This window comes from Phascolarctos cinereus, unplaced genomic scaffold (assembly GCF_003287225.1).
Source record: "Phascolarctos cinereus isolate Bilbo 61053 unplaced genomic scaffold, phaCin_HiC Scaffold_726;HRSCAF=1367, whole genome shotgun sequence".
In the NCBI taxonomy this organism is placed as follows: domain Eukaryota; kingdom Metazoa; phylum Chordata; class Mammalia; order Diprotodontia; family Phascolarctidae; genus Phascolarctos; species Phascolarctos cinereus.
The window spans coordinates 29265511-29289539 of NW_027556098.1; the positions used below are offsets into that span (position 1 = coordinate 29265511).

The 24029-nt window shown below is 35.8% G+C and overlaps 1 protein-coding gene across 1 annotated transcript in view; it reads left to right on the forward strand.

Moving 5' to 3' along the window:
- OCA2 (OCA2 melanosomal transmembrane protein) overlaps positions 1–24029 on the forward strand; it is a 542641-nt gene that overhangs the window by 166936 nt on the left and 351676 nt on the right. The window contains exons 11-13 of the mRNA XM_020992730.2: positions 10015–10071; positions 11999–12123; positions 18957–19095. Of these exons, the coding sequence (XP_020848389.1) occupies positions 10015–10071; positions 11999–12123; positions 18957–19095 (321 nt within the window). The remainder of the gene's footprint in view (positions 1–10014; positions 10072–11998; positions 12124–18956; positions 19096–24029) is intronic.

The window sequence follows — 24029 nt, forward strand, 5'->3', positions numbered from 1 at the left end:
TCAAAGGTCTTCTGTCCTTACACTCAGCTGTTGTCAGAATGAAAGATGCTCACTAAACATTTGCAGCAATTATCTCCAACATGGCTCAGTGGAATTTTCCCACCTAGAGTGGTGGCAAAAACAATACTCTTGAATGGACTGATGGAAGAGTAAAATGTAGGAAGAAGTGAGGATAGATATTGACCAAGATAATTCATATTTTATATTAACAGGGAAGTGTATAGAGCATATTAGGTTCCAACACAGGTTCCATTGCTACCTCACTTTGTGACCTTGAACAAGTGACTCTAAGCCTTATGCTCCTTACTTATAGAATGATGCTTGGAATAAAGGTTAGGTGTGGGGGTACATACCTGCAATTCTGGTGCTGAGGAGATTGAGGCTAGTGGATTGCTTGAGCTCAGAAGTTCTGATATGCAGTAGGGATGCAGTCAATTGAGTGTTCATATGGTTTGGCACCAATATGGTGAACCTGTAGAGGGGTGGGGCAAACTAATCCAAATAAAAAGAAATAGAGTATGTCAGAACTCACCTGGCTATGAGCACTGGGCTGTGAGTGGCAGCTGCACTTCTAACCTAGTAATGATATGGAGATCCAATCTTAAAAAAATGATGAGGGGAATGAGACTAAAACACCAGTATCCCTTCTAGCTCTCTCCAAATCTCTCCATTGGAAAAGAAAAAAAAAAGAAAAAATCCTTTTAACAAACAGTCAAGCAAAACTAATTTCTATACTGGCCATGTCAAAAAAAAGTGTTATCTCATTCTGCGCTGTAAGTCTATCATCTCTTTGTCAAGAGATAGATAGCACGCTTCATCATTGGTCCTCTGGAATTGTGGTTGATCATTTCAATGATTGGTCTTTCAAAGTTGTTCAATGTTTTCTCTTTTAAGCAAAAGAGTTCATGAAAATGATGCGAATTTGCTGCTCCCCTTTCTTTGTTCTGAGTTCAGGGGCACCGAGCTTGTTTTATTCTCTAAGAAGTTCTGTGGGAAAGGTGGTTGATCTGCCTCCCTTTGACAGTGAGAAAGTATGAAATCAGCCTAATAATTCTTTTCCACCTTAAGCTTTCATTGATTAGAGGAGCCCACAGTTCTCCAAATAGCTATTTAAAGTTACCTCACTGGTAGCTCTAAACCTTGTGAATAATTGAAACCATCTTCCATCATCTAGGGAGGCTGCTGAGGTCAGCCACTGGAAAATTTTAACTTTAGTTAAAATTTATGTAACAGTAGAAGGAAACATCTGAGTGCGTAGTAGAAGCGTTGTACGTGACATACTGGAAACAGGCAGGGGGAGAGGCAGAAGAGGTAGTTTACAGAGGGATATGAGATAAATCCCTATCCCTACTCAAGAGAAAGCATATACAAAATAACAATACAGAGTAGCATATACTAAGCACAAAGTTATTATATTAACTTTTTTATTAGTCATGGTCACACTCGATTCATATTGAACTTATATATTGGATTAAACCTCTTAGGTATCCCCCCCCACCCTTATCTTCTTCCATCCTTTATATATTCTGTTGATATTTTGATCCTTGAAAGACTTTATTCTCACCCTTTTTCTATTTCTTTTTAAAAATTATTTTTTTTAAATAAAAATTTTGAAAATTTATTTTAAAACTTTTTAAAAATTATTTTAAATAAAACATTTTAAAACTTATTTGATTATAAGCACTTTTTTCCTTCTACTTCTCACTGAAAAATAAAGAAAAACAAAGTCCTTGTAACAAATAAGCATAGACTAGTAAAATAAGTTCCCACATTGGCCATGTACAAAAACGCATGTCTTGTTCTATCTTAAGTCTATCACCTTTCTGTCAACAAGTGAATCTCAGGCTTCATTTTTGGTCCTCTAGAGTCATGGTTGATTACTGGATTGATCAGAGTTCTTGTGTCTTTCCAAGTTAATTTGTTTTTACCTTGTTGTTTTTATATAAACTGTTCTCCTGATTAAGCTTACTTTACATATGTCAGTTCATATAAGTCTATCTAGGCTTCTCTAACACTGTCCCTTTTATCATTTCTTATGGCACAGTGGTGTTTCATTATATCTATATACCATAATTTGATCAGTTATTCCCTACTTGATGGGCAGTCATCCCCCAATTGATGGATACCCCCCTTAGTGTCCAGTTCTTTGCCACCATGGAAAAAGCTGCTATAAATATTTTTGTACATAGGGTACTTTTTCTCTTACTTTGATCTTTTGGGTGGCATAAGCCTTAGCAGTGGTGACACTAGTTGAAAGGGTCTGCACAGTTTACCTTGTTGATCATAGTTCTAAAGTATTTTCCCAAATGGCTAGACCACTTATTATTATATTTCAACTCATTAGTCTGGACCAAGTTTTCCAGCCTGTTGTTAACTTTTTAAATATTAAGTCTGTGATAGAAGCTCTCATCTGGAAATTTTATATATGTGCCTTCTATGTACAGGGTATCCTAAACACCTAGTACAGTTTTAAGCTACTAAAACTTAAAAGCTTCAAACTGTACTAGGATGTTTGAAATACCCTTATTTGTTCAAGTGATTGATAAAAGTATTGTGTAGGTTAGTGCCAGGACAGAATTTTTCCATATGTTATTAAAGACAAGTGGCTGTCAAAATTATTTTCCAAAAATACAAATCTGAGCATGTCAGATTTAAGTCTCACCTCTAACACATAAGTAGGTCTTCGATCCTGGGCAACTCATTTTACTTGTCGGGGTGCAAAGGCAACTCTCTAAGACTATAAGCAGAAGAAAGTGCCAGTCTACATTGTGTAAGAAACAATGGTCCTTACCAAAGACTCGCTCACAAACTGATAAATTTATTTAAAATTTATGTAACATCATCACTAGCAGGAAACATCTGAGTGTGCAGTAGAAGCATTGTACGTGACATACTGGAAAGGGGCAGGGGGAGAGGCAGAAGAGGTAGTTTACAAAGGGATGTGAGATAAATCCCTATCCCTACTCAAGAGAAAACAAAAAAGATATACAAAATAACAATACAGAGTAGCATATACTAAGCACAAAGGAAAATAAATTTATTAGTGTTTTTGCAAAAACAGGCACGCTATGTAAATAGGCACACCAGACGCCTGATACAGCAAAACCTTTTATCCCTGTTACTAGTCGCAAGGTCCCTCCTCTGTTTCTCCATTGGCTGGGTACCACAGAGTGTGCAAGTTCCAGGTATGCTCTCACATATTTCCTCTTGACATGTTCCTCCTCCTGTCACATACGTTGCATGACCAGAAAATGGCGTCTAAGCCCTGCCTGGGGGCGGAGAAGCTACTATGCATGAAGTTATCAAGCATGTGCATTCTCTTTCAGTTTCATCACCCCCCCCTTACCATCATACTGATCATGTGTTTTTCAGAAGAAAACGAGGAGTTTCGAAACCTCTATGTTAAACATTGTGCAAGTAAAACTTAACCCTTTTTTTCTTTCAAATGGTAGAGGGAGTACTTTCATTCAGAATTCTCTGTACTAATGAAACCACAGATTCAGTGCTACTCCATCATACAAATTTGGTAACCTTATTTAAAAAAAGATGAAATTAGTTTGGCATGACTTGTCTTAGCGAACTCATTACAACTAAAATTGATCAATAATTTCTTCTCTAAGTGCTCACCAAAGTGTATGACATACTCTTTCACAAGCACATCCTCCTTTTGGGGAGAACTTTCACAGTTCTTGGAAATCCTTTTACTGGAAACACTGTTGCTAGCAGTTGCTATCTCAGGGATTCTGCTAGAATATCAATGAGAGGTCTTGATCCTTTGGTCCTCTGAAGTTTACTAGATCCTCCTCTGGGCAATGTCTTTGTGTGTATGGGGATGGGTGGGCAGGGTAGGAGGTAAGGATCAGGGGAAGAGACTCACACTGATGCAGAGGCATAGACCTCTGGCTTTTCTCATCTATTTCACAATCAGTTTCTCCTCAGGGGCTTAGCTAGAAGACTTCAATTCTAAAACGCCAGATGCTGAAATCTCTAGCCTACAAACTAGCTTGTGAGCAAGTTTCATCAACCAATCTAAATTTACTTCTTGTGTAAGAGTACTCCTGTTCATCTAGTAGCTTTGAAAGGCAACTGAATTGATCAAGGACTTTTCTATTTATTCTACTTCTCCTGTGTTGGCAGGATGCTTCAGTATGCACCTACCATGTCCATCTCCTATATCCTTTGGGTAACCTACAACTTTAACTCATCAGAGACTATCATCTTTTGCATCTACTAACAAAATCAGATGCTCTTCTTACTGATGTAATTTTTATACTGACTGTTCTCTTGTTACTGAATCATTCTTGTATTTCTGGTATAAATCCTACTTGGTCATAATGAACATTTTGTTTTGGAAATGATACTATAATCTACCTATTTTATTAACATGTTTACTTACGTTAATATTTATTGATATGATATTGGCTTATCATTCTTCTTCTTTTTTTTTTTTGCTGTATTTCTGCCAGGTTTGTGATCAAATAATATTTGCTTCATAGAAAGAATTTTTGAAAGCAGTTTCTGTAGTACAGGGGTATTTATCCTTTGAACGAATAAATATTATGAATATTCTTTGAATATCAAATTCATTTGAAAATATATTTGGTGCTGAGGTCTTTTATATGATATTCAGTTAATAATTCATGTAATTGGTGCTTCTGAGTTTGATTTATTTAGATTCTTTAATTCCTCTTTTGTTACTTGGAATATTTTATAAAGTTGTAAATATTTATCCATTTATTTTAAAACCTTACTTTTGTTATCTTCGGTAGTTCTTTTTATTTCTTTTACATTTGATATGACTTTTCCTTATTGATTTTGTAATTTGATAATCATTTCTGCCTTTTCTGAATAAACTTTATAATTTAAAACAGCTTTATTAGTATTTAAAAACATAGCTTCCTTTTATTTATCAATTCAGTTATTTTCTTCTTTTTTTTGCTTTCTTCTCTTATTACCAATTTCCTACTTTGCTTGTAATGTCTTAATTTGTTCATTTTCTAATTTTAAACTTCAAACAATTTATTATTCTTCTCTGTTTTGGATGAAGGATGCAATTGTCTTGCATTATCAGAATGGTTGCTGTATCCCTTGGTTTTGCTCTTTATTGTTGAAGAAGGTCCGATATTGGGGCATAGATGTATTGGGAATGACTATGCTGCAAAAACAATAGGAATTGGAGCAGCTGGTTGGCACAGTGGATAAAGCATTGGCCCTGGAGTTAGGAGGATCTGTGTTCAAATCCTGCCTCAGACACTTGACATCTACTAGCTGTGTGACCTTCACAAAGTCACTTAACCCTGATTGCCTTACCAAAAAAACCAAAAACCCAACAAAAAATCAAACAACAAATAAAACCAATAGCAAACAGTAAAACTTAATTTTTAAAATTTCTCTATGAGTAAAGGGTATACATTTGTCTCTGAGTGCTACTTTGCATGTGTTTGGTAAATTCTGATATGTTGCATTTATAAGATTATTTTTAGTGTTTTCATTATGATTTCAATATTTTATTGTTCAATAATTATTCAGTGAATAGTTAACTTTTATGTAGACCTATATCTTTTGATCAGATTTTCATTGTTGATTACTTTTTAAAAATTACATTATCATCCATAAATAACATTTAATATTTTGATCTTTCTTAATTTGTTCAAAACTGCTTTTTGCCTTTGAACATGATAACATTTGGTAATTATTCCATGTAAAGTTGAAACACAATATACTTATTACCTTTTGTTTAATTCTTTCTATTTATCTGTCAAATCTAATTTTCTTAGCATTTTATTCATCTTTATTGTTATTTTATTTTATTCATCTTTCTTGTTATTAATTTATTTCAGTTATCAGATTCTGAAAGTAAGATATTGAACTCCCCTACTATCAAAATTTATGTTACCAATTATTTTTGGAAATTATTTTCCAATTACTTTTCTTTTATATACTTAGATGCTATGCCATTAAGTTTTTAGATGTTAAATATTTATCTTTACCCACTGTTAATAATAATTTTATATATAAATAATTCTCTTCTTTATCCTTCTTAGTGGTTTCTAATTTGAATTTAGGTTTTTTTTTTTTCTGATATTATCACTTCCTCTTTGGATTTTCTTGACTTAAGTGAAGTATGATAATTTTGTTTCATTCTGACTTCCTATGTATATTTTCTATGCTAGAGTGTCAGACTTGCACCCTATAGGCTACCAAACTCCCCAGTATGGCCTGAATTAAAATAAAATGAAATTGGGAAATGTTTTACAAAATAAATAAAAATGCAATACAACATAAATAACATCAATTTGTGGTTCTTTAAGTTAATGTGTGTCGTGAAGGGATCCGTTTCTATTTAAGTTTGATACCACCATTCTATTCTATGTATGTATTTTGACATTAGACATTTTATTTTGACAACTTTTTTGACATTGGATATTTCATTTTGGCAACTTTTTCAGCCATGGTTTTCATTCTTTCATCATTTCATTCTTATTTTTAGAGCTTAATTAAATCAGTTTAATAAACATGTATTAGGCCCTATGCAAGGCACCATGTTAGGCACTGAGTATATAAAGAAAAAAATGAAACCATTAGGGAACTTAAATTCTACTGAAAGGGGTATAATGTAGAGATGGATAACTATATACAAAATAATTTAAGGTGGGAGAGGGTATTAACAACTATGGGATCATTGCTGTTCGCCTTCTTTTGTTGTATCTTCTTCCACGAATTGTGGATTTCCCCCAAGGATCTGTCTTGGGCCCTCTTCACTTTTTATACTATATAACTTGGTGATGTCATCAGCTCCCATGGATTGACTTATTATGACTATGTAGAAGATCCTCAGATCTATTGTTGTGATCCTAACCTCTTTCCTGATCTCCAAATGTCACCAAATACTTGTTAGACATCACAACTAAATATCTTGCAGTTGTCTTAAACTCAACATGTTCAAAACAAAACTCATTACCCCTTACACTCTCCTCTCTACCCAAATTCCCTATTTCTCTTAAGGGTACCACCATCTTCCCAGTTACTTAAGCTTGAAATCTTGTTCCTTCATTTGATTCCTCACACTCACTTTATATATCCAATTTTGTGTCAAATCTTGTTCCTACCTTCATATCATATGTATGTATGCACACATGTTTATATATATATGTACACATATACACACACATGCATATACACAGATGTATTGGGCAGCTAGGTGGTACAGTGGATAGAGTACGAGGCCTGGAGTCAGGAAGACTCATCTTCCTGAGTTCAAATTTGGCCTCAGACACTTACTAGCTGTGTGATCCTGGGCAAGTCACTTAACTTTGCCTAAGTTTCCTCATCTATAAAATGAGCTGGAGAAGGAAAGGTACTCTGATACCTTCCCTCATTATCTCACATCTGGACCATTGCAGTAGAGTTCTGGTTGGTCTCTCTGCCATAGGTGTCTTCCCCCCTCCAGTCCATCATTCACTCAGCTCTCAAAGTGACCTTCCTAAACCATGTCTGACCATATTATCCCTTCCTCAGAAAATACTAGTAACTACATATTGCCTCTAGGATAAAAAGGAAATCCTTGGTTTGGCTTTTAAAACCCTTCACAGTCTGGCCTCTCTCTACCTTTCTAGTCTTCTCACACCTTCCTCCCCTCTGGGTACGTTGCAGTCCAGCCACACTGAACCTTTGGCTGTTGCTCGCAGACAGTACTTCATCTCAGGGTTCCTGAGCTTTTTCACTGGCTGTCCCTTGTTTCTATCTCTGGGCTTTCTTTAAAACTCAACTCAAAACCCAACTTCTGCGGTGCCCTGTCTTGAACCCCACCCATTTCCAGTGCCTGTGCTGAGATTACTTCCTATTTACTCTCTCTCTATCTTGTATGTACATTGCTAGAGCTTTCTTTGTGTCCTCAGCACAGTGCCTGGCACAGAATGGGCAATTAAAATGCTTTTTTGAAAGGCTGATCAGGAAATGCTTCACATAGGAAGTGATATCTGAGTTGAACCTTGAAAGGAGTTAATATTCTAACAAGTAGAAATCAGGAAGAAATACACTGTGGGGATCAGGCTACATGGAATAAAGATGGGAGATGAAATTTCAAGTTTGGGAACAGTTAATTTTGTTAAATTGGACTTATCTTCTACCAATTTTTGTTTAATTTTTTTATTATTTGGTACAGGAACAGTATTTTCCTAATTTTATCAGTACTAATACTTCCCCAAATTTAATACCCATCATCTCAATGAACTAAGTTTCTCTATTTTATGCTAATAACTAATTTTTTTTTTTTTGGTGAAAACATCACCCTCTCCCCTCTTGTTTACTTTAGGAGTTTCTCTGTGATTGCCTTTTCTCTCTTTCTCAGAAATCTGACCAAAGACAAGTCAATCTTCTTCTATTCCCTTTCTGGTTTTCTCTCTCAACCCCAATTTTGTCATTGATTTATTAGCTAACCAATATGATACTACTGTTATTTTTAATCTCCTATGATGATTGTATTGAGATAGTAAGTAATCAAAATTATAAATTATCTGTTGATTATAACAATTGACCCAAGGCTGTTCCAAAGGTTCAATGCTCTTGCCGGTTTTTCACCTCATACAGCACTCTGAGATTAATCTTCCATTCTATGAACTACTCAGAGTAATCTTGAATTTTAATTTTGAAATTTTACTTTTTTTAAACTTAGTTTTTTTTGGAAAGCTTATCTGGGAATAAAGTTCTGCATATCAATTTTCAGTATGTCGTATCTCAATTTTTGTTTCTGTGGAAAAATTCTATGAAATTTGAATTGATATTTTTAGATGATCTTCATGCTTGCTTATGATATCTTGTTTTAATGTTGAAACATAACAATTATATATACATACATATATGTGTGTATATTCATATGTATAATGTGTGCAAAGGTATATATATATACACACACACACATATATACATAATACATATACATTATATATATACAAAATACATATGTTTTGGGTTCACCCATATTGGTATTTTAGGAGCTCTATCCATTTGTAAACTGTTCCTCACTTTCAATATTTCTGAGAAATTTTCTTCTATTATTTCCTGAAATATTGGTCTTGTTATTTTCTTCTTTACTATTGTTGTGAAGTCTGGTAATTTAAAAATACCTAATCTCTGATCTGTCTTACAGATCTGTCACTCTTTTCCTCAAAGCTTCAAAATATATATTTTTTCAATATAGTGATTCTCTGGGTTTGTTTTTCTGCTTCTACTTTTCTTTCAAACCGCTATTTCCTCAAATAAAATAGTTCTATTTTTCAGCGAGCCTACTGATTTATAGATATGTATATGTGCACATATATATGTACACATACATATATGTGAATATATATGATGATTTCAAAAAAGGAGTTTTTAAATGCCCATGGATATTAAATATCAAAATTTATAATAAAATTTATATAAAAATAAATATATTCACTTAAATATATTTATTTATATTTAAGTATTATAAAGAAATAATAAATAAAATAAACATATAAAATAATTTTTAAAACACATATTTTAACCCATGGGTATTTCTAAACTCTTCACTTTCATATTCATCATGTTCTGCTATTTCTTAGTTGCATTATATTTTATTTTTATGGATTGAGTTTATATTGTGCTGAATTTGTCTCAGTGAGTTTTTTTTTTATTCTTTAGGGTTTTCTAAGTACACTCTCATGTTGTCTGCAAATATAATTTTTCCTTTCACTTTTCTAATGATTGTTCCTTTAATTTCTTTTTCTTGCCTTACTGCTATAGTTCATATTGCCAATTCTATGTTAAACAGTAGTGGTGACAGTGAAAATTCTTGTTTCACTCCTTTTTAGTGTTTAGAAGATTTTGATGTTTCTCCATTGCAGATAATACTAGCTTTTGGTATTGGAGAAAAACTTGGGATCAGAGAGAAGTTTTCGTTCCTCTGTTTTAAATTTTTTAAAAAATATATAAATGAAAGTTGAATTTAGGAGTACCTTTGCTTTGATCATGTGTTTTCTTTTTCTCCTATAGATGATCTTAGTGGCCATATTTTCAGAAACTGGATTTTTTGACTATTGCGCAGTAAAAGTAAGTTTTTGTAGAATTTAGAAATCACATATATTCCTGTATTCATATAGCTACATTTATCAAATACAATTGCCCTTTATAAACAAATCACTAAGAAAAGCTGCATATTTTCTGAATTGTCTCTTTGAGAATAGTGAACAGTCCCCATGTGAAAGAGTTTAATGGTTCTTATGACCATTTTTATGCTCATAAAATAATCAGAGATGTGGATAAAGGCATGAATGCTTGGGTTAAATCTTTTGTGTAATTTTATTTCAGCAGGTAAGTTCAGATTGACACAGCTATATATATTTTTTGCTTTTCTTTTTTGATATAAAGCATTACAAGTCATCCATTTCTGATAACTATATTGTTTAATAGAGTAATTTTTGTGATCCCTTTTTACACTGTGCATTCTTAAGGTTCATTTTGAGTGGCATTAGTGTGGGTGAATCAAAAGAAAATCACAGGTCCACCCTCATTATACTTGCAAATGATTGAGCAATGATATTGCCGTTTTTTCCTTTGGTAAATTATTATAATTTTTATTTGTAAGCTGACCTTTCTCATTCCCAGAAAAAGCTAAACATTCTGAAGGTAACATTAATCGGAGTGTGTAAAGAGTGTGAGACTAGGAAGCAAGACGCATGATTAATTTATTTATTGCAGAAATATTTATTGAGCACCTACTACATACAAGAAAATAGCAAACTTCTCTAAAATAAACCTGGTTCATTTTCTACTCTTCTGGTGAATGGCAGAGAGTAAAAGGCTAGACTAGCAATGTCTATAGAAAGCGGAGTATTTGGATAGTGAAGAAATCATGGACATAATGGAACATCTAAGTCCCTCTAATGCTCTGTTTTGCTCCAATCAGAGAATGTGAGGATGCTGACATTTGTGGCATATAGCCTCTGATGAGGGGTATAGGTTGCATTCCCCACATTTTTAGATTGGATCATTTATATAGTCAAAGGCTGAATTAGTTTGGCACGGGTTAGATACAGTATGGTTTGGATAGCAGGGTTCAGGAACTATGCAGAAGTGAATCTAACATGTATTATCCTATAATAATTGAGACCCAATGGCAAACCACTCCAGGATGGGATCACAAGGAGTCAGACACGACTGAAATGACTGAGCAACAACAAAAGTATGCCGGGCATTGTACGAAGTAGTGGGGATACAAAGAAAAGACAAAAAACCAAACAAACCCAAAGTCCTTATTCTTAAGGAGTTCACAATCTGATTGGGAAAACATGATTGTAAGCTCATTGAAAGTAATAGGAGTTGTGCTGTTTTTTTTTCTAATCTTTGTTTCTCTATACCCAAACTTGCCTTAAACAGGGCTAGAACTTAATACGTTGTGTTGAATTAAAATGAGTTGAATGGTCTTGGTGCTTTGCAGTAAAGAACTTTGTATACCTCTTAATCCTTACAACCCTGTGAGGAAGTTAACATTAGTCATTTTAACGAAGAAAAAATACATGCTTGATACATAAAATAAATTAGAGGCAGTTAGGTGACATGGGTTGAGCCTGGAGTCATGAAGACCTGAATTCAAATCCTGCCTCAGACACTCTCCAGCTGTATATAAGTCACTTTACCCCTGTTTGCCTCAGTTTCCTCAGCTGTAAAATGAAGTTAATAATAGCACCTCCTTCCTAGGGTTGTTGTGAGGATCAAATGAGTAAAGTATTATAGTACTTTGAGTAAAATATTGTAAAGTACTAAGCAGTGGCATGCAGAAGGTACCATATAAATGCTAGTTATTATTATTATTATTATTTAAATAGGAAAATAAGATTAGACATTGGGCCAGATGATTTTCCATTATACCATACTGCCTGTCATGAAAACTTGTCTCTATAAATGAAATCAACTATGTATTCAAGGAAATCACTAATTGCTGGGGGCTTTTCTTTCGGTATTTGTTTGTGTTTATTAGGCATACTGGCTGTCTCGAGGCAAAGTGTGGGCCATGATCATCATTCTGTGTCTCATTGCTGCATTCCTTTCAGCATTCTTAGACAATGTCACCACCATGCTGCTCTTTACACCTGTTACCATAAGGTAAGCAATGACTATTTACTTTTCGTAAGGTCAGCTTTATGAGTGATCAGGTTGAAATTTTTTTATCTTGATGCAGATCAAAAATGAGAATGACTTAAAAATTTCAAATTCTAAATAATTAAATATCAGTGCAAGATTCTTGTGTCCGTCTTGTTTCTCACCTCATGATAGAATGGAAGTTCCTTGAGGGCAGGGACTGTTTTATTTTTTGTCTTTCTGTCCCCAGTAACAGGTATGAGCTTGACATACACAAGGCACTTGATAAATTTTTGTTGATCGCTGGATTACTCCCTTGTCATGTACCAGACACAATAATGCTTTGATATTTTGGATCTATGATATCCCAGAGGCAGGTAATCCCTCCAATGGCGAAGATGATATTCTGGGCAACTTTGTGTTCTCTCATAAATTTGTCATGGAAACTCAATGCGCACACAATTTCCAAGTTAAAGGTTTTCTTTTTTGCAAAATTTATCTCTCAAGGACATTGAGTAATCAGTTACTTTTGGCATACACTGAACTTGAGAGGTGAAATTGAAAAAAAAAAAAGGGGGACACAGCTAGCCAAGGAAATACAGGGGAGATTTCTGGGTTTGAGAAATTGCAAATGTGTGTCTTTGAAGAAAAAGAATTTCAGGAGACAGTCTGTCTGACTAGGATAAGTTGATTAACTGGAGGCAAGCTATGGTGAGATGGTCTGAGGGCCAAGATGTGACACTATCTTTCAGAAAATGCAACAGACCTGGAGAAATTATGGTGAAAAACAAACAAGAAAAACCTTCCCTCTCTTTGTGATTCTCATCATTCTAGCCCCAAACCATTTGGTAAGAGTGAGCCTTTGCTCTAAGACATCTCCAAAAGTCTCATGATGGAAAATGCCATCCACATCCAGAGAAAGAACTATGGAATCTGAATGTAGACAGAAGCATACTTTTTGCTCTTTTTTTCCTTCTGTTTTGTTTTGTTTCTTCTTTCTTGTGGTTCCTGCTACTTGATTCTAATTCTTCTTTACAACATGACTAATGTGAAAATATGTTTAATAGGAATGTATATGTAGAGCCTATATCAGATTGCATGCCATCTTGCAGAGGGTGGGGGAGAAAATTAAAAACTCAAAAGCTTATGGAAGTGAATGTTGAAAACTAAAAATAAATTAATAAAAAAAGAGCAGGCCTTTGTCTTGCTAAGAAACAGGACCTTCCTTGATGACCACACACAATAGTTCATGGAGACAATTTGCCATTTTCTACAGCTCTATTTCAAGCTGTGTATGCTAAAATATTTGTTTTTCCCCCTAACAGTACTTTCCCTGCCTCTTTTGAATCCCTTTAAAGAAAAGTAGTTTTCAAGACCTCATTTCTTGGCTCTTCTAGAGGTCTTCATTTGGGTCTAATTCCATTCTACTACCAGAAACTGTCTAATGTAGTGGCAAGAGCCTTGGTTTTGGAATTAGATGACCTGTGTTCAAATCCCAACCCTGATATTTATTAGCTCTGTGTGTATACACAGCTCATTTAATCTTTCTGAGCCTCAGTTTCCTTATTTGTAAAATAAGGACATGAATATTTGCACAAATAATAATAGTGGTTAGCATTTAGGTAGAACTTTAAGATTTACAAATTCTTTATATTTATATATATATACATACATATACATATATATATACATATACATATATATATATATTATATATATATATATATGAAATGTTACCTCATTTGATCACCCAAACAAACTTATAAGGTAGGTACTATTTATTATCCACCTTTAACAGATGAGTAAACTGAGACTGAAAGATAAAATGACTTGTCCATAGTCACATAGCTAGTAAATACTTGAGGCAGAATTTAGATTCAGGTGTTTCAGCCTGACTCTCTCATGCAGTTGTAAGGGCAGATAAATGGCACAATGGATAGAGCACTGGGCCTGCAATCAGGAAGAACTGAGTTCAAATCTGGCTTCAGACACATGCTAGCTGTGTGACCCTGGAAAAGTCACTTAAGCCTGCTTGCCTCAGTTTCCTCATCTGTAAAATGAGCAGGAGAAGGACATGGTAAACCACTCTAGTATCTGCCAAGAATACCCCAAATGAGGTCATGAAGACTCGGACACAACTAAAATGACTGAATAGCCACAACATCTCATGAGGTTGTCTGCAGCATGCCTATTTTTGTATATTTTTTCAGTTGCACATTCTCTGAGGGCAAGAGCTATGTTGTTCTCCATCTTTGTATCATCAGTCCGTAGCCTGTTGCCTTCCATATAGTAGATACTTAATAAACATTTATTAAATTTGTTCTTGAATTGATGGAGGACACCTAGGATTGGTAAGGTTGAAAGGAAAGTCTTAATGACCAGGAATCTCAACATCTGGATTTAGTTTTAATTTTACCACTAGATTATCTGAATGACCTTGACCTATATAGCCCCAGGTTGCCAAGATTCAGCATTAAATCTCCTTACTTAGCTCAAGAATGTGGTGGGAGACTTTGGAGGTCTCTCCCAGGATCATAGATTTGGGAAGACTTCTCTGGGATGATAGAGAATGTTTGGTCTAGCCTGTGTGCAGGGTTTTTATAAAACTCACTTTGTTGGAGATTCTAGTGATTTTGAGGAGGAACTTATGCCCAAGTTTTGGGGTGCCAGGCCAGGAAAGCAGACCAGAGGTGGAAACATGAGAATATAAGGACCAGGGAAAGCAAGGAGAGAATCAAAGTAGAAGGAGTCGACTGAATCTGAGATTACACCTAATTGGTTTTTGTGGCAGCTGGTTAAAGTGAAGTTCATTCAACAGCTTCTTTCTTCCCCTTGCTTTCCCTAGTGCACAGAGCTGGGAAAATATTCACTCAGATTTTAAAGTTCATCCTCTTTCTGTTTCAGTCCCCTTCTTACTGGATGCAAGTATGGTCTGAGGAAGGGAGAAAGAGATGACCCTAGTCACGTTATAGCCTTCTTTATTTTGTTGGGATATTTATTTGTATTTCTGTGTTACTTGATACTGTTATTAAATTACATGCCCATTTATTATCAGTGATTTTTTTTTCAAAATTTATAAATTATTTGATCAAGATTGAGAGAGGGGAAATTAATCCATGTGAAAAGAGGTCTCTGGTTTTATTTTAGGGTGGGGGTGAGCTAGAAAAAGTTTCTGCAATTTTGGTAATTTATTGAGAATGTTTCAGAGTATAAACTAGACTTCCTTTGAAAAATGAGACAGAGAGACAGAAAGGCAACAGTCTGTGAGATAAGATAGAGAATGATGAGGGCTGGTGGTTATCTCAGAATGCATCTTGTGTCACATACCTATATCTCATAATAAACAACTGTTTGACCACAACTTGATGTTGCTTTCTCTAGCCTGAAAATAAATGGTGGTCTCCCACACTCACCCGGGCAGCTAGGCCCTCTTGAGTAGAGAACTACTTAGCACTGACAGGGGCTTCAGGGGAATCTAAAACCTCTGAATTTCTCAGAGAGCAGGTGCTCTTCCATTCCCTAACTCTACTCTGCATGGCAGTTTCTCACTGTGCTAATTAAAGAACACAGACAATACAGATTCATCATTGGGTCTCAATATGCTATCCTACTGGGACGCTCCTCCCTTCTCCCTGGGTCTGCAACATCTCACTGAACCCTACTCAGATGAACAAAGCATCGTGGAGTAATCCACTAAAATAATTCAAAGAGCATTACTTCTTTATACAGTTTTTACTCTTAGGCATTAGCATGTCCAAAAGGAATAAATAGTCAATATATAATAGAACAACTTCTGCTTGACTGCATGGGCCAGACCTAGGCAGACCCATAACTAGTATATAGGTTTGCTCCAAATTAAAAAGTTAAGAAAGACACAGTTGAAGTTCCCCTTAGATCTTGGCCTCCTATCCATCCAACATTAGTAAGCATGATGGAGGAAACAGAAAAGAATTACATAGGATGGGCAGGTATATATGGGTTTTAACCTACATTGTTAGAAGGGATATCCACATTGATGAGGTCACACATGAGCTGGAGTATTATTGTAATCTTCTTGCGATGAACTGAAAGTTGTTGGTAGCCCTTCAAAAATCTGAGGTCTTCATAAAGGAATGTGATATAGAGACAAGATGTTTTTTAAAAATTTACGATGATGAGAGAAACATTGAGTTTTGAGAGATCTAACTCAGCTTTCTCAGTCTATAGTTAGTTTTATAGTTACAGTTAGCCAGATAATTACTTTTATGATTATTCTTAGAAGGAAAAATAGGATTTATACATTTATATATTTGGATGTCTACCATGCTGGGCTCTTTCTTTTCCTCAGTTGTTGGGTTTCTTGCCCCTTGTCTATAACTTTGCAGATGTAATTGCATGCTGTCACTACTGTGGCGATGAAATAGACCAAAAAATTCTCCTACTTTCCTGATAATAAAGATTAATAGCTGGATTTGGTTCCCTATTACTCTGGGGGCATAAAACACCCTATGACTTCTTAGAGCACAGTATTTGTTACTGGTAAACATACTTAACCCCTCCCCCCAGCTGTGAGATAGGAACACATGAAACACTAGACTGAATCAGACCAATGAGGCATTTAGGTCATTATTCTGTTTCTGACAATGACATTAAGGGATGCTGCTGCCATCAACTTCAAAAGTTGAGGATGCACACAAAACATCTCTACCTTCCCTTTAATGCCATCATGGAGTTTGTAAAAACAGTGAATTTGTTTCATGAATTTGTATGGATTTTACCATTTTATCATGTCCCACCTCTGAAAATAGGGGATTTCATCAGTTTTCTCTTCTTCTTCTTCTTCTTCTTCTTCTTCTTCTTCTTCTTCTTCTTCTTCTTCTTCTTGTTCTTGTTCTTGTTCTTCTTCTTGTTCTTGTTCTTGTTGTTGTTGTTGTTGTTGTTGTTGTTGTTGTTGTTGTTGTTGTTCTTCTTCTTCTTCTTCTTCTTCTTTCTTTCTTCTTCTTCTTCTTCTTCTTCTTCTTCTTCTTGTTCTTTTGTTGTTGTTGTTGTTGTTTGTTTCTGTTTGTTGTTGTTGTTCTTCTTCTTCTTCTTCTTCTTCTTCTTCTTCTTCTTCTTCTTCTTCTTCTATTGGTTTGTCTAAGAACTCTGTGTTCCAAGGATACTTGTTCTCTCATCCTGATATTAAAGTCAGTAAACAAGTCTGTGTTTTCCCTATTCAAACTAAGCACAATTTTATGAATCTTAAGCCATTGGTGGTACAATCTTGATATTTTTAGCCTAAACTCATATCAGATGTTTAACTGTGTCTTGAAGTGGATCCTGTTTCTGTCTGACGCTTTGCACAAACTTTATCTAATGTGCATTTTTAAAAACATCTGACAGGTTTTGTTTTACTTTCCCACTGATTGTGGTTTTTATGACTTCAGTAGATCTTAATTTTTTTTTTAAGGGAAAGGCTGTTTATAACCAATGCAGATCACTGGAACAGTAGGTAATAATTTCTATCTGCTCGTTAGTTTTTTTGTGTGACTTCTCCCAAGGACCATGGCACACATTCCTTCCTTGGACTTTGTTGCTCCAATTCCTACTGGTGTTGGTGTTTTGGCGACTTGAAATTAGGGTTGGAGATAAGTTATATAAAAGGGTGAGGAGACAAAAAATGAAATGACTCCTTCTCTTCTTGGGACTGACTGTGCTATTCCTAGAAACCATCCTTGGTTTCTTGCTAAGGATCGTGATATTCCTGAGACTAATCACTAATTCACTGGAGATGAAAGGGAGACTATAAGATCTCTGTAGGTATTTTCCAGACTTATTTATTGCTCAGTTGTTTCAATCATGTCCAACTCTTTGTGACCCCATTTGGGATATTCTTGTCAAAGATACTGGAGTGGTGTGCTCTTTCCTTTTCCACCTCATTTTCCAGATGAGAAAACCAAGGCAAACAGGATTAAGTGACTTGTCCAGGGTCACACAGCTAGTAAGTATCTGAGGCCGCATTTGAACTCAGGTCTTCCTGACTCTATGCTCTATCCACCATGCAACATATCTGCCCAGACAATAAAGCCCTAGCTTTTCCAGACAACTGATAATAAAAATTAATAGTTGGATTTAGTCTCATATTGCTCTGGGAGCATAAAACACTACGAATTCCCAGACCTCAGCATTTGTTAGTGGTTGACATGCTTAAATCTCCCCCCAGCCATGAGAGAGGAAGATGTGAAACCCTAAACTGAATCAGCAATGTTCCTGATGCTCAGTATGTATAAAACTGGGGACTCAGAGAATGGGTTGGAATACACTTTAGGAGCTGTCCAACTTGGGGGCAAGGCAAAGGTAACAAAGCAACATAAAAAGTAATCTCGAACCCCAAAGTGAGTCTGTTGGTGCTATGAATGCTACTGATGCCATTGCTTCATGTGCTGCTGCTGAAATTTTCACTCAGGAGATCTGGTTACCGAGTCCTCTCTCATTCAAGGAAGTCTGTCTTACTATAAGCTCTTTGCTCTATGGATAAAAAGAGCTGATTGTGCACTGCACAAATACCATTCCTACATGCCTATGAAAGCACCCTCCTTGTACTTCCCCACCAAACCCATGAGGCAGAGAAGTGGGTTTGTTTGCATTTTTGCAGATAAGGCTGCTGAATCACAGGTAAAATAAATGCATGGAACTATATGATCTGAGCTCCTTGGCTGCTAGCCATGCCCATACATATTAGTTTTAATTTTCTTTTGGTTGTCTGTGTATGTGTGTGTTTTGTACCCTAAGTATGAAGTTTGTTTTTGTTATTTGGGTTTCTATAAGACTCTCAGATTCTGAAGGGCAATTTAATCAAAGGCTAAGTGAGTGGTTTCATTTCCCTCTATCTTCAACAGGTTGTGTGAGGTGCTCAATCTTGATCCCAGACATGTCCTAATAGCAGAAGTGATTTTTACAAATATTGGAGGAGCTGCCACAGCTGTTGGGGATCCACCAAATGTGATTATTGTTTCCAATCAGGAGTTGAGGAAGATGGTATGTATCAAGATAATTGGATTTCCACAAACACATGCAGATATTGGCTTACTTGTCAACTTATACCTCTTATCCTTAGGGATGTCTTTACTGGAAACTATGCACAGTTCCTCCTTGTTGACATTTTCTTTTGGGTGCTGCTGGACAACTTAAGAATACAAGGGTGTTTGGCTGACATTTGCATTAGGAGTTAAGTAGTTTGAAATTGTCTCATTCTTGTGCTGGTTTAATTTATGATACATACATAACCAGAGACAGAAGAAGGAAGGAAGGAAAAAATAAAGATGGAAGGAAGGAAATAAGGAAGAATGAAAAAGAAAGAAAGGTGGGTTGGATAAGTTAATATATGTAGATATCCAGAAAAGTTGGGTTACCCTTCATTTAGTGGTAGATACGGCTACATGATTCTTGACCTCTCAATAGAAGTATTTCTTGATAAAAGCTAGTTCTGGTAAGGTTTATCTGACTCTTTTTCCAATCTCTGCTCCTGGCTCTTTTTTTTCCTCTCTTTATTTTTATGAGTACATACAGATAATACTTTGGTACAAGACAGAAGAGAATACTATGGTTTATCTTTATAAAGCTGCCCCAAGCTAGTACCTAATTGGTATTAATGTGCAATCCCAGGCACACTGCCTTTCTTGGGAGACAACAGAATTAATTCTATACTATTTTAAAGCTGCCTTTGGAGTCTTGCATTTGAATGCATAAAATTGAAATTAGAATAATGAAACTGACCTGAAAAGTGCACCAGTGTGCTGCACCATGCCATTCAGAGTGTGAGGGAAGAGGGGGAAAGCCGTACTGTTTATATTCTTTATATTAAATCATCCTGTATCTGCAATGGTTTTTCAGGTCATTTGACAGGCTGCTGTAGAAACTTCCCAGATTTAGAATCTAGTGGTAATGGGCCAAAGGCAGGGCATTTGGATGAGTAGCCCTAGAATTCATTTTTTCTTGTGACCCATCAGCCTATGATGAGGTCAGGGCCTTGGATAAGCCCTGTGGCCAATGTCACTGGACTTTTACTATTAGAGCATCCTTCTGAGTAGCAACCTCCAGGTCATTGCTTTACAGATTAGAGAAGACTGAATTCCTTACCTTTTATTGAAAATGATACTCCTAGAAGTTCAGGGTTAAACTTTATCTTTCAGGAAAACTATACCCTGTCTGGTCTTTGTGGATAAATCTGAGCTGCTTCTGTTTATTCATTAACAGTGAGGAGATAAGACAATACTTATCTCTATGAAGTCACAAATGAATTCCAAGGGAAAAGTGTTTTCAGCAGTGATTAATTTATAAGACCTTGCTATCAACACAGCGTAATGAGATTGCAGGCAGATATTTGCATCCCAGAAGAGGCATATTTATTGTGCATTCTTTGGATGTTCATTAACAGACTAATGTAGGAAGGAAAAGTCTTCCAAAATTATTTTAAGCTTTGAAATTAATTTTGAAAATATTCACAGGGAAAATAAATAGTAAATATGTAATTTATATAGCAATAAAGAAAATCAACGCAGGCTTTGCGATAGTCCTCAGGAATGCCTCCTCAGGATCAGGCTAGAACTTAGGCAAAATTGGGCAGAGGGCAAAGTTTGTGTTCTGTACCCTCTCAATGCCCTTCTCTGTGATCCCCTTCTCTTCCTCTTCTCTGTGTATTGACATTTTAAAAGAGGGATCCTAGAATGAGTAATGTCTTGGTCAGAAGGAATGGCTCTCTTACAGGGTATAATTTATACTTTCTTTCTCTTTAATTTTCTTCTTAGTGTCTGGTTAAAGGGGAGAATTGCTCTCTAGCTGCCAAAGGGCTTGTGCATTTTGTAGCAGAATAATATTGCTCTTCTATTTAAAACCCCCTCATCAGTAGTAACCTTGTTTAGTGGGACATTGTGTTTCTGTGGCAACTGCAGACCTTGCTCCTGACAGTTTTCTTCCAAAGCTCCTTTTGGGAGTGCATCCCATGCCGTTCTGCTTTGTTTATTCACTACCCCTTTCATAGCAGGTAAAGTCAGGCTCATTAATTCTATCAAGGAAAGAAGGATTGAGGAAAGAGCTGGAGATTGCAAAGCATAAAACAGATGTGGAAAGGGACACAGAACGAAAGCATTTTCACAGATTTGGAGAAATTGCAAGGGCTCTCAGAAGGCAGCCAGTCCGACCCAACCTGAGAGAGCCCGGCTCTCCCATGTGTGACAAGTGTTCACCCAGCTTCTACTTCCAGACCTCCAGGGAGGGGGCACCCACCATTTCCCAATACAGTCTATTCCATTTTTGGAAAGCTCTGATTGTTAGGAAGGTTTTCCTCGCACCAAACCTAAAGTTTTGTTTTTGTAACTTCCATCTATTGTGCCTGGTTCTACTCTTTGGGGGCAAAACTGAATACATGTAATCTTTATATATGACAGCTCCTCAAAAAAATTGAAGATATTTATTGTGTCTCTCCAGAGTCTTCCTTCCTCTAAGCTAAACCTCCCTATCCTTTCATCTGAATGTCACATGGCATGGCCTCATATCCCTTCACTAGTCTGCCTACCTTACCTTAGCCACTATCCCAACTTATCGATGTTCTTCTTTAATTGTGGTATCCAAAACAGAAAAAAAAATATTCCATCTGTCCCCAGACTAGGGCAGAGTATACAAATGCCATCTGTGCTTTTATACCAATCATTTTTTAATTACTTTTTTTTGCATTTTTCCCTTTTTGTTTTAATTTATTTATGGAATAAAACAAGCATTTCTATAACATAGTACAATTAAAAAAGATGATTGCATATGAAACTGCAAATCTACCATGTACAACTTGCTATTCCTTCTAAATATACAAGTTATCATGTAAATTTCTTCTTTTTCCTTTTTTTCTTCCCTCCCTCCTGCCTTACCCTAAAGATGGCTACCATTATATACAAATAGGTAACTCTATCTCTCTGTACATACCTACACACATATACTCATATATGTCCATGTATACACGTATATATATTCTACATATTATATATAACATCACATATAGAATTATATGTGATATATATCACATATAGAATATATATGTAAAATTATTCTATCCATACCTCTATTTATCAGTTCTTTCTCTGGATGCAGATAGCATGTATTTTCATGTGTCCTTTTTTAAAAAAATTTATTCATTCATTCATTCATTTATTTATTTATGGCAATTGGGGTTAAGTGACTTGCCCAGGGTCACACAGCTAATAAGTGTCAAGTGTTTGGTCTGAGGCTGGATTTGAACTCAGGTCTCCTGACTTCAGGGCCAGTGCTCTGTCCACTGCATCACCTAGCTGCCCCCCTTTATTTTTAATTTATGTATTTATAATAGTCAAAATGACTTAGGTGCTCAGAGTTGTTCTTAATCCTATGTTGTTACTGTAGACAACGTTCTCTTGGTTCTGCTCACTTTGCTTTTCATCATTTCATGTAAGTCTTCCCATGTCTTTCTGAGATCATTCAGCTCATCATTTCTTATAACACAGTAGTATTTCATCACAACCATACACCACAACTTGTTTAACCCCACTCCCAAATTGATCTAATGCAAATGGTTCCTTCAATTTCCAGTTCTTTGCCACCACAAAGAGAGCTGCTGTAAACATCCCCTTCACACTCAGTTATAATTACTATTTGTGAAATTCCCTCTATATTATTTTTGCTCCCTCTTTTCTTTCTCAGCCTCTCTTTTTACCCTATCCCTCTTATCTTCTCCCCCAACTCTCCCACTCCCCATCCCACCTACTCCTAATATAAATTCTGAATGAAAAAAATGGACATTTGAAGACTTGAAAGACTTTCAGGTATTTTATACCAATCATTGATAAAAAAAAAAAAGTTAAAAAGCACAGGGCTAAGCATAGATTCTGGGGTTCTCCACTGGACACTTCCTGCCAAATTGATACTGAACCATTAAAGACTACTCTTTCAGTCCAGAAATTCAATCACTTTTGAATAATTGGATTCAACATCTTTTTTTTTTTTACATCTTAAAAATGTAGTATTTTCGTCTCTTTTTTTGAATTGCTTTTTTATTTCTGGTTATTAAAATTATAATAAAATGATTTTATTTTTGTTTTAGAGACTATCTTGTCCTGACTGGAAGTGTGGTAGCCACCCAGGAGGACTGATCCAAATATTGGTAGCAACCAGAACCTTAAACTTGTTCTGTTTTTCTAATCTAGGCTAGTTTGGCCCTCCTTTGGCAGCCTAATGACCCACGCTTGCAATATTGGTACTAAACAACTGATGGGCTTTAGCCCAACTGTAGCTCAGTACTCTTGAAGCTAAGTAATCTACTAGCCTAATCTCTTTCCTCCCCTCTCCCCAAATAATGGGGATTACATGTGTGCACCATTATGCCTAGCTAAAAATGTTTTTAAAAGTGCCTTTTCTATGAAAACTTCAAAAACCAATGAAGTAACAACTGAAATCCAAAGCCAAGTGCTAACCAGACCCACAGTGGCAGCCCAATATTGGAAAACCTTATTTATACCAGTGTATAAAGCTCTGTCATTCCCTCTGCTTGGTATAGGAGAAGGAATCTTAGCTTTGGAATAAGACTGTGGTTGGAATCCAGGCTCTGCCTTGATACCTGTGTGAGATTGAGCAAGTCATTTCAACTCTATGGCCCTCTGTTTTCTTAGTTGTAAGGGAAGGAAATTGGCCAGAAAATCTCTCAGGTCCCTTACAACCCTAATTCCTATTATCTCCCCTTGGAGAGAGGAGATCCAGGAATGTGGAATCTATGGAAATTTTAAGATGAATCAGCGAACTTCCACTTTTACTCTTAGAGTTTGCCTAGTGATGCCAATATCTGTCCAGCTCAGTTGATTCAACTTGAAAAAAATCCCATCAAAATTTTTTTGATGTTTTGCCCATCCTGTTTAGCTGTATTTTAAAATTAAGTGATTCAATATTTTGACTTC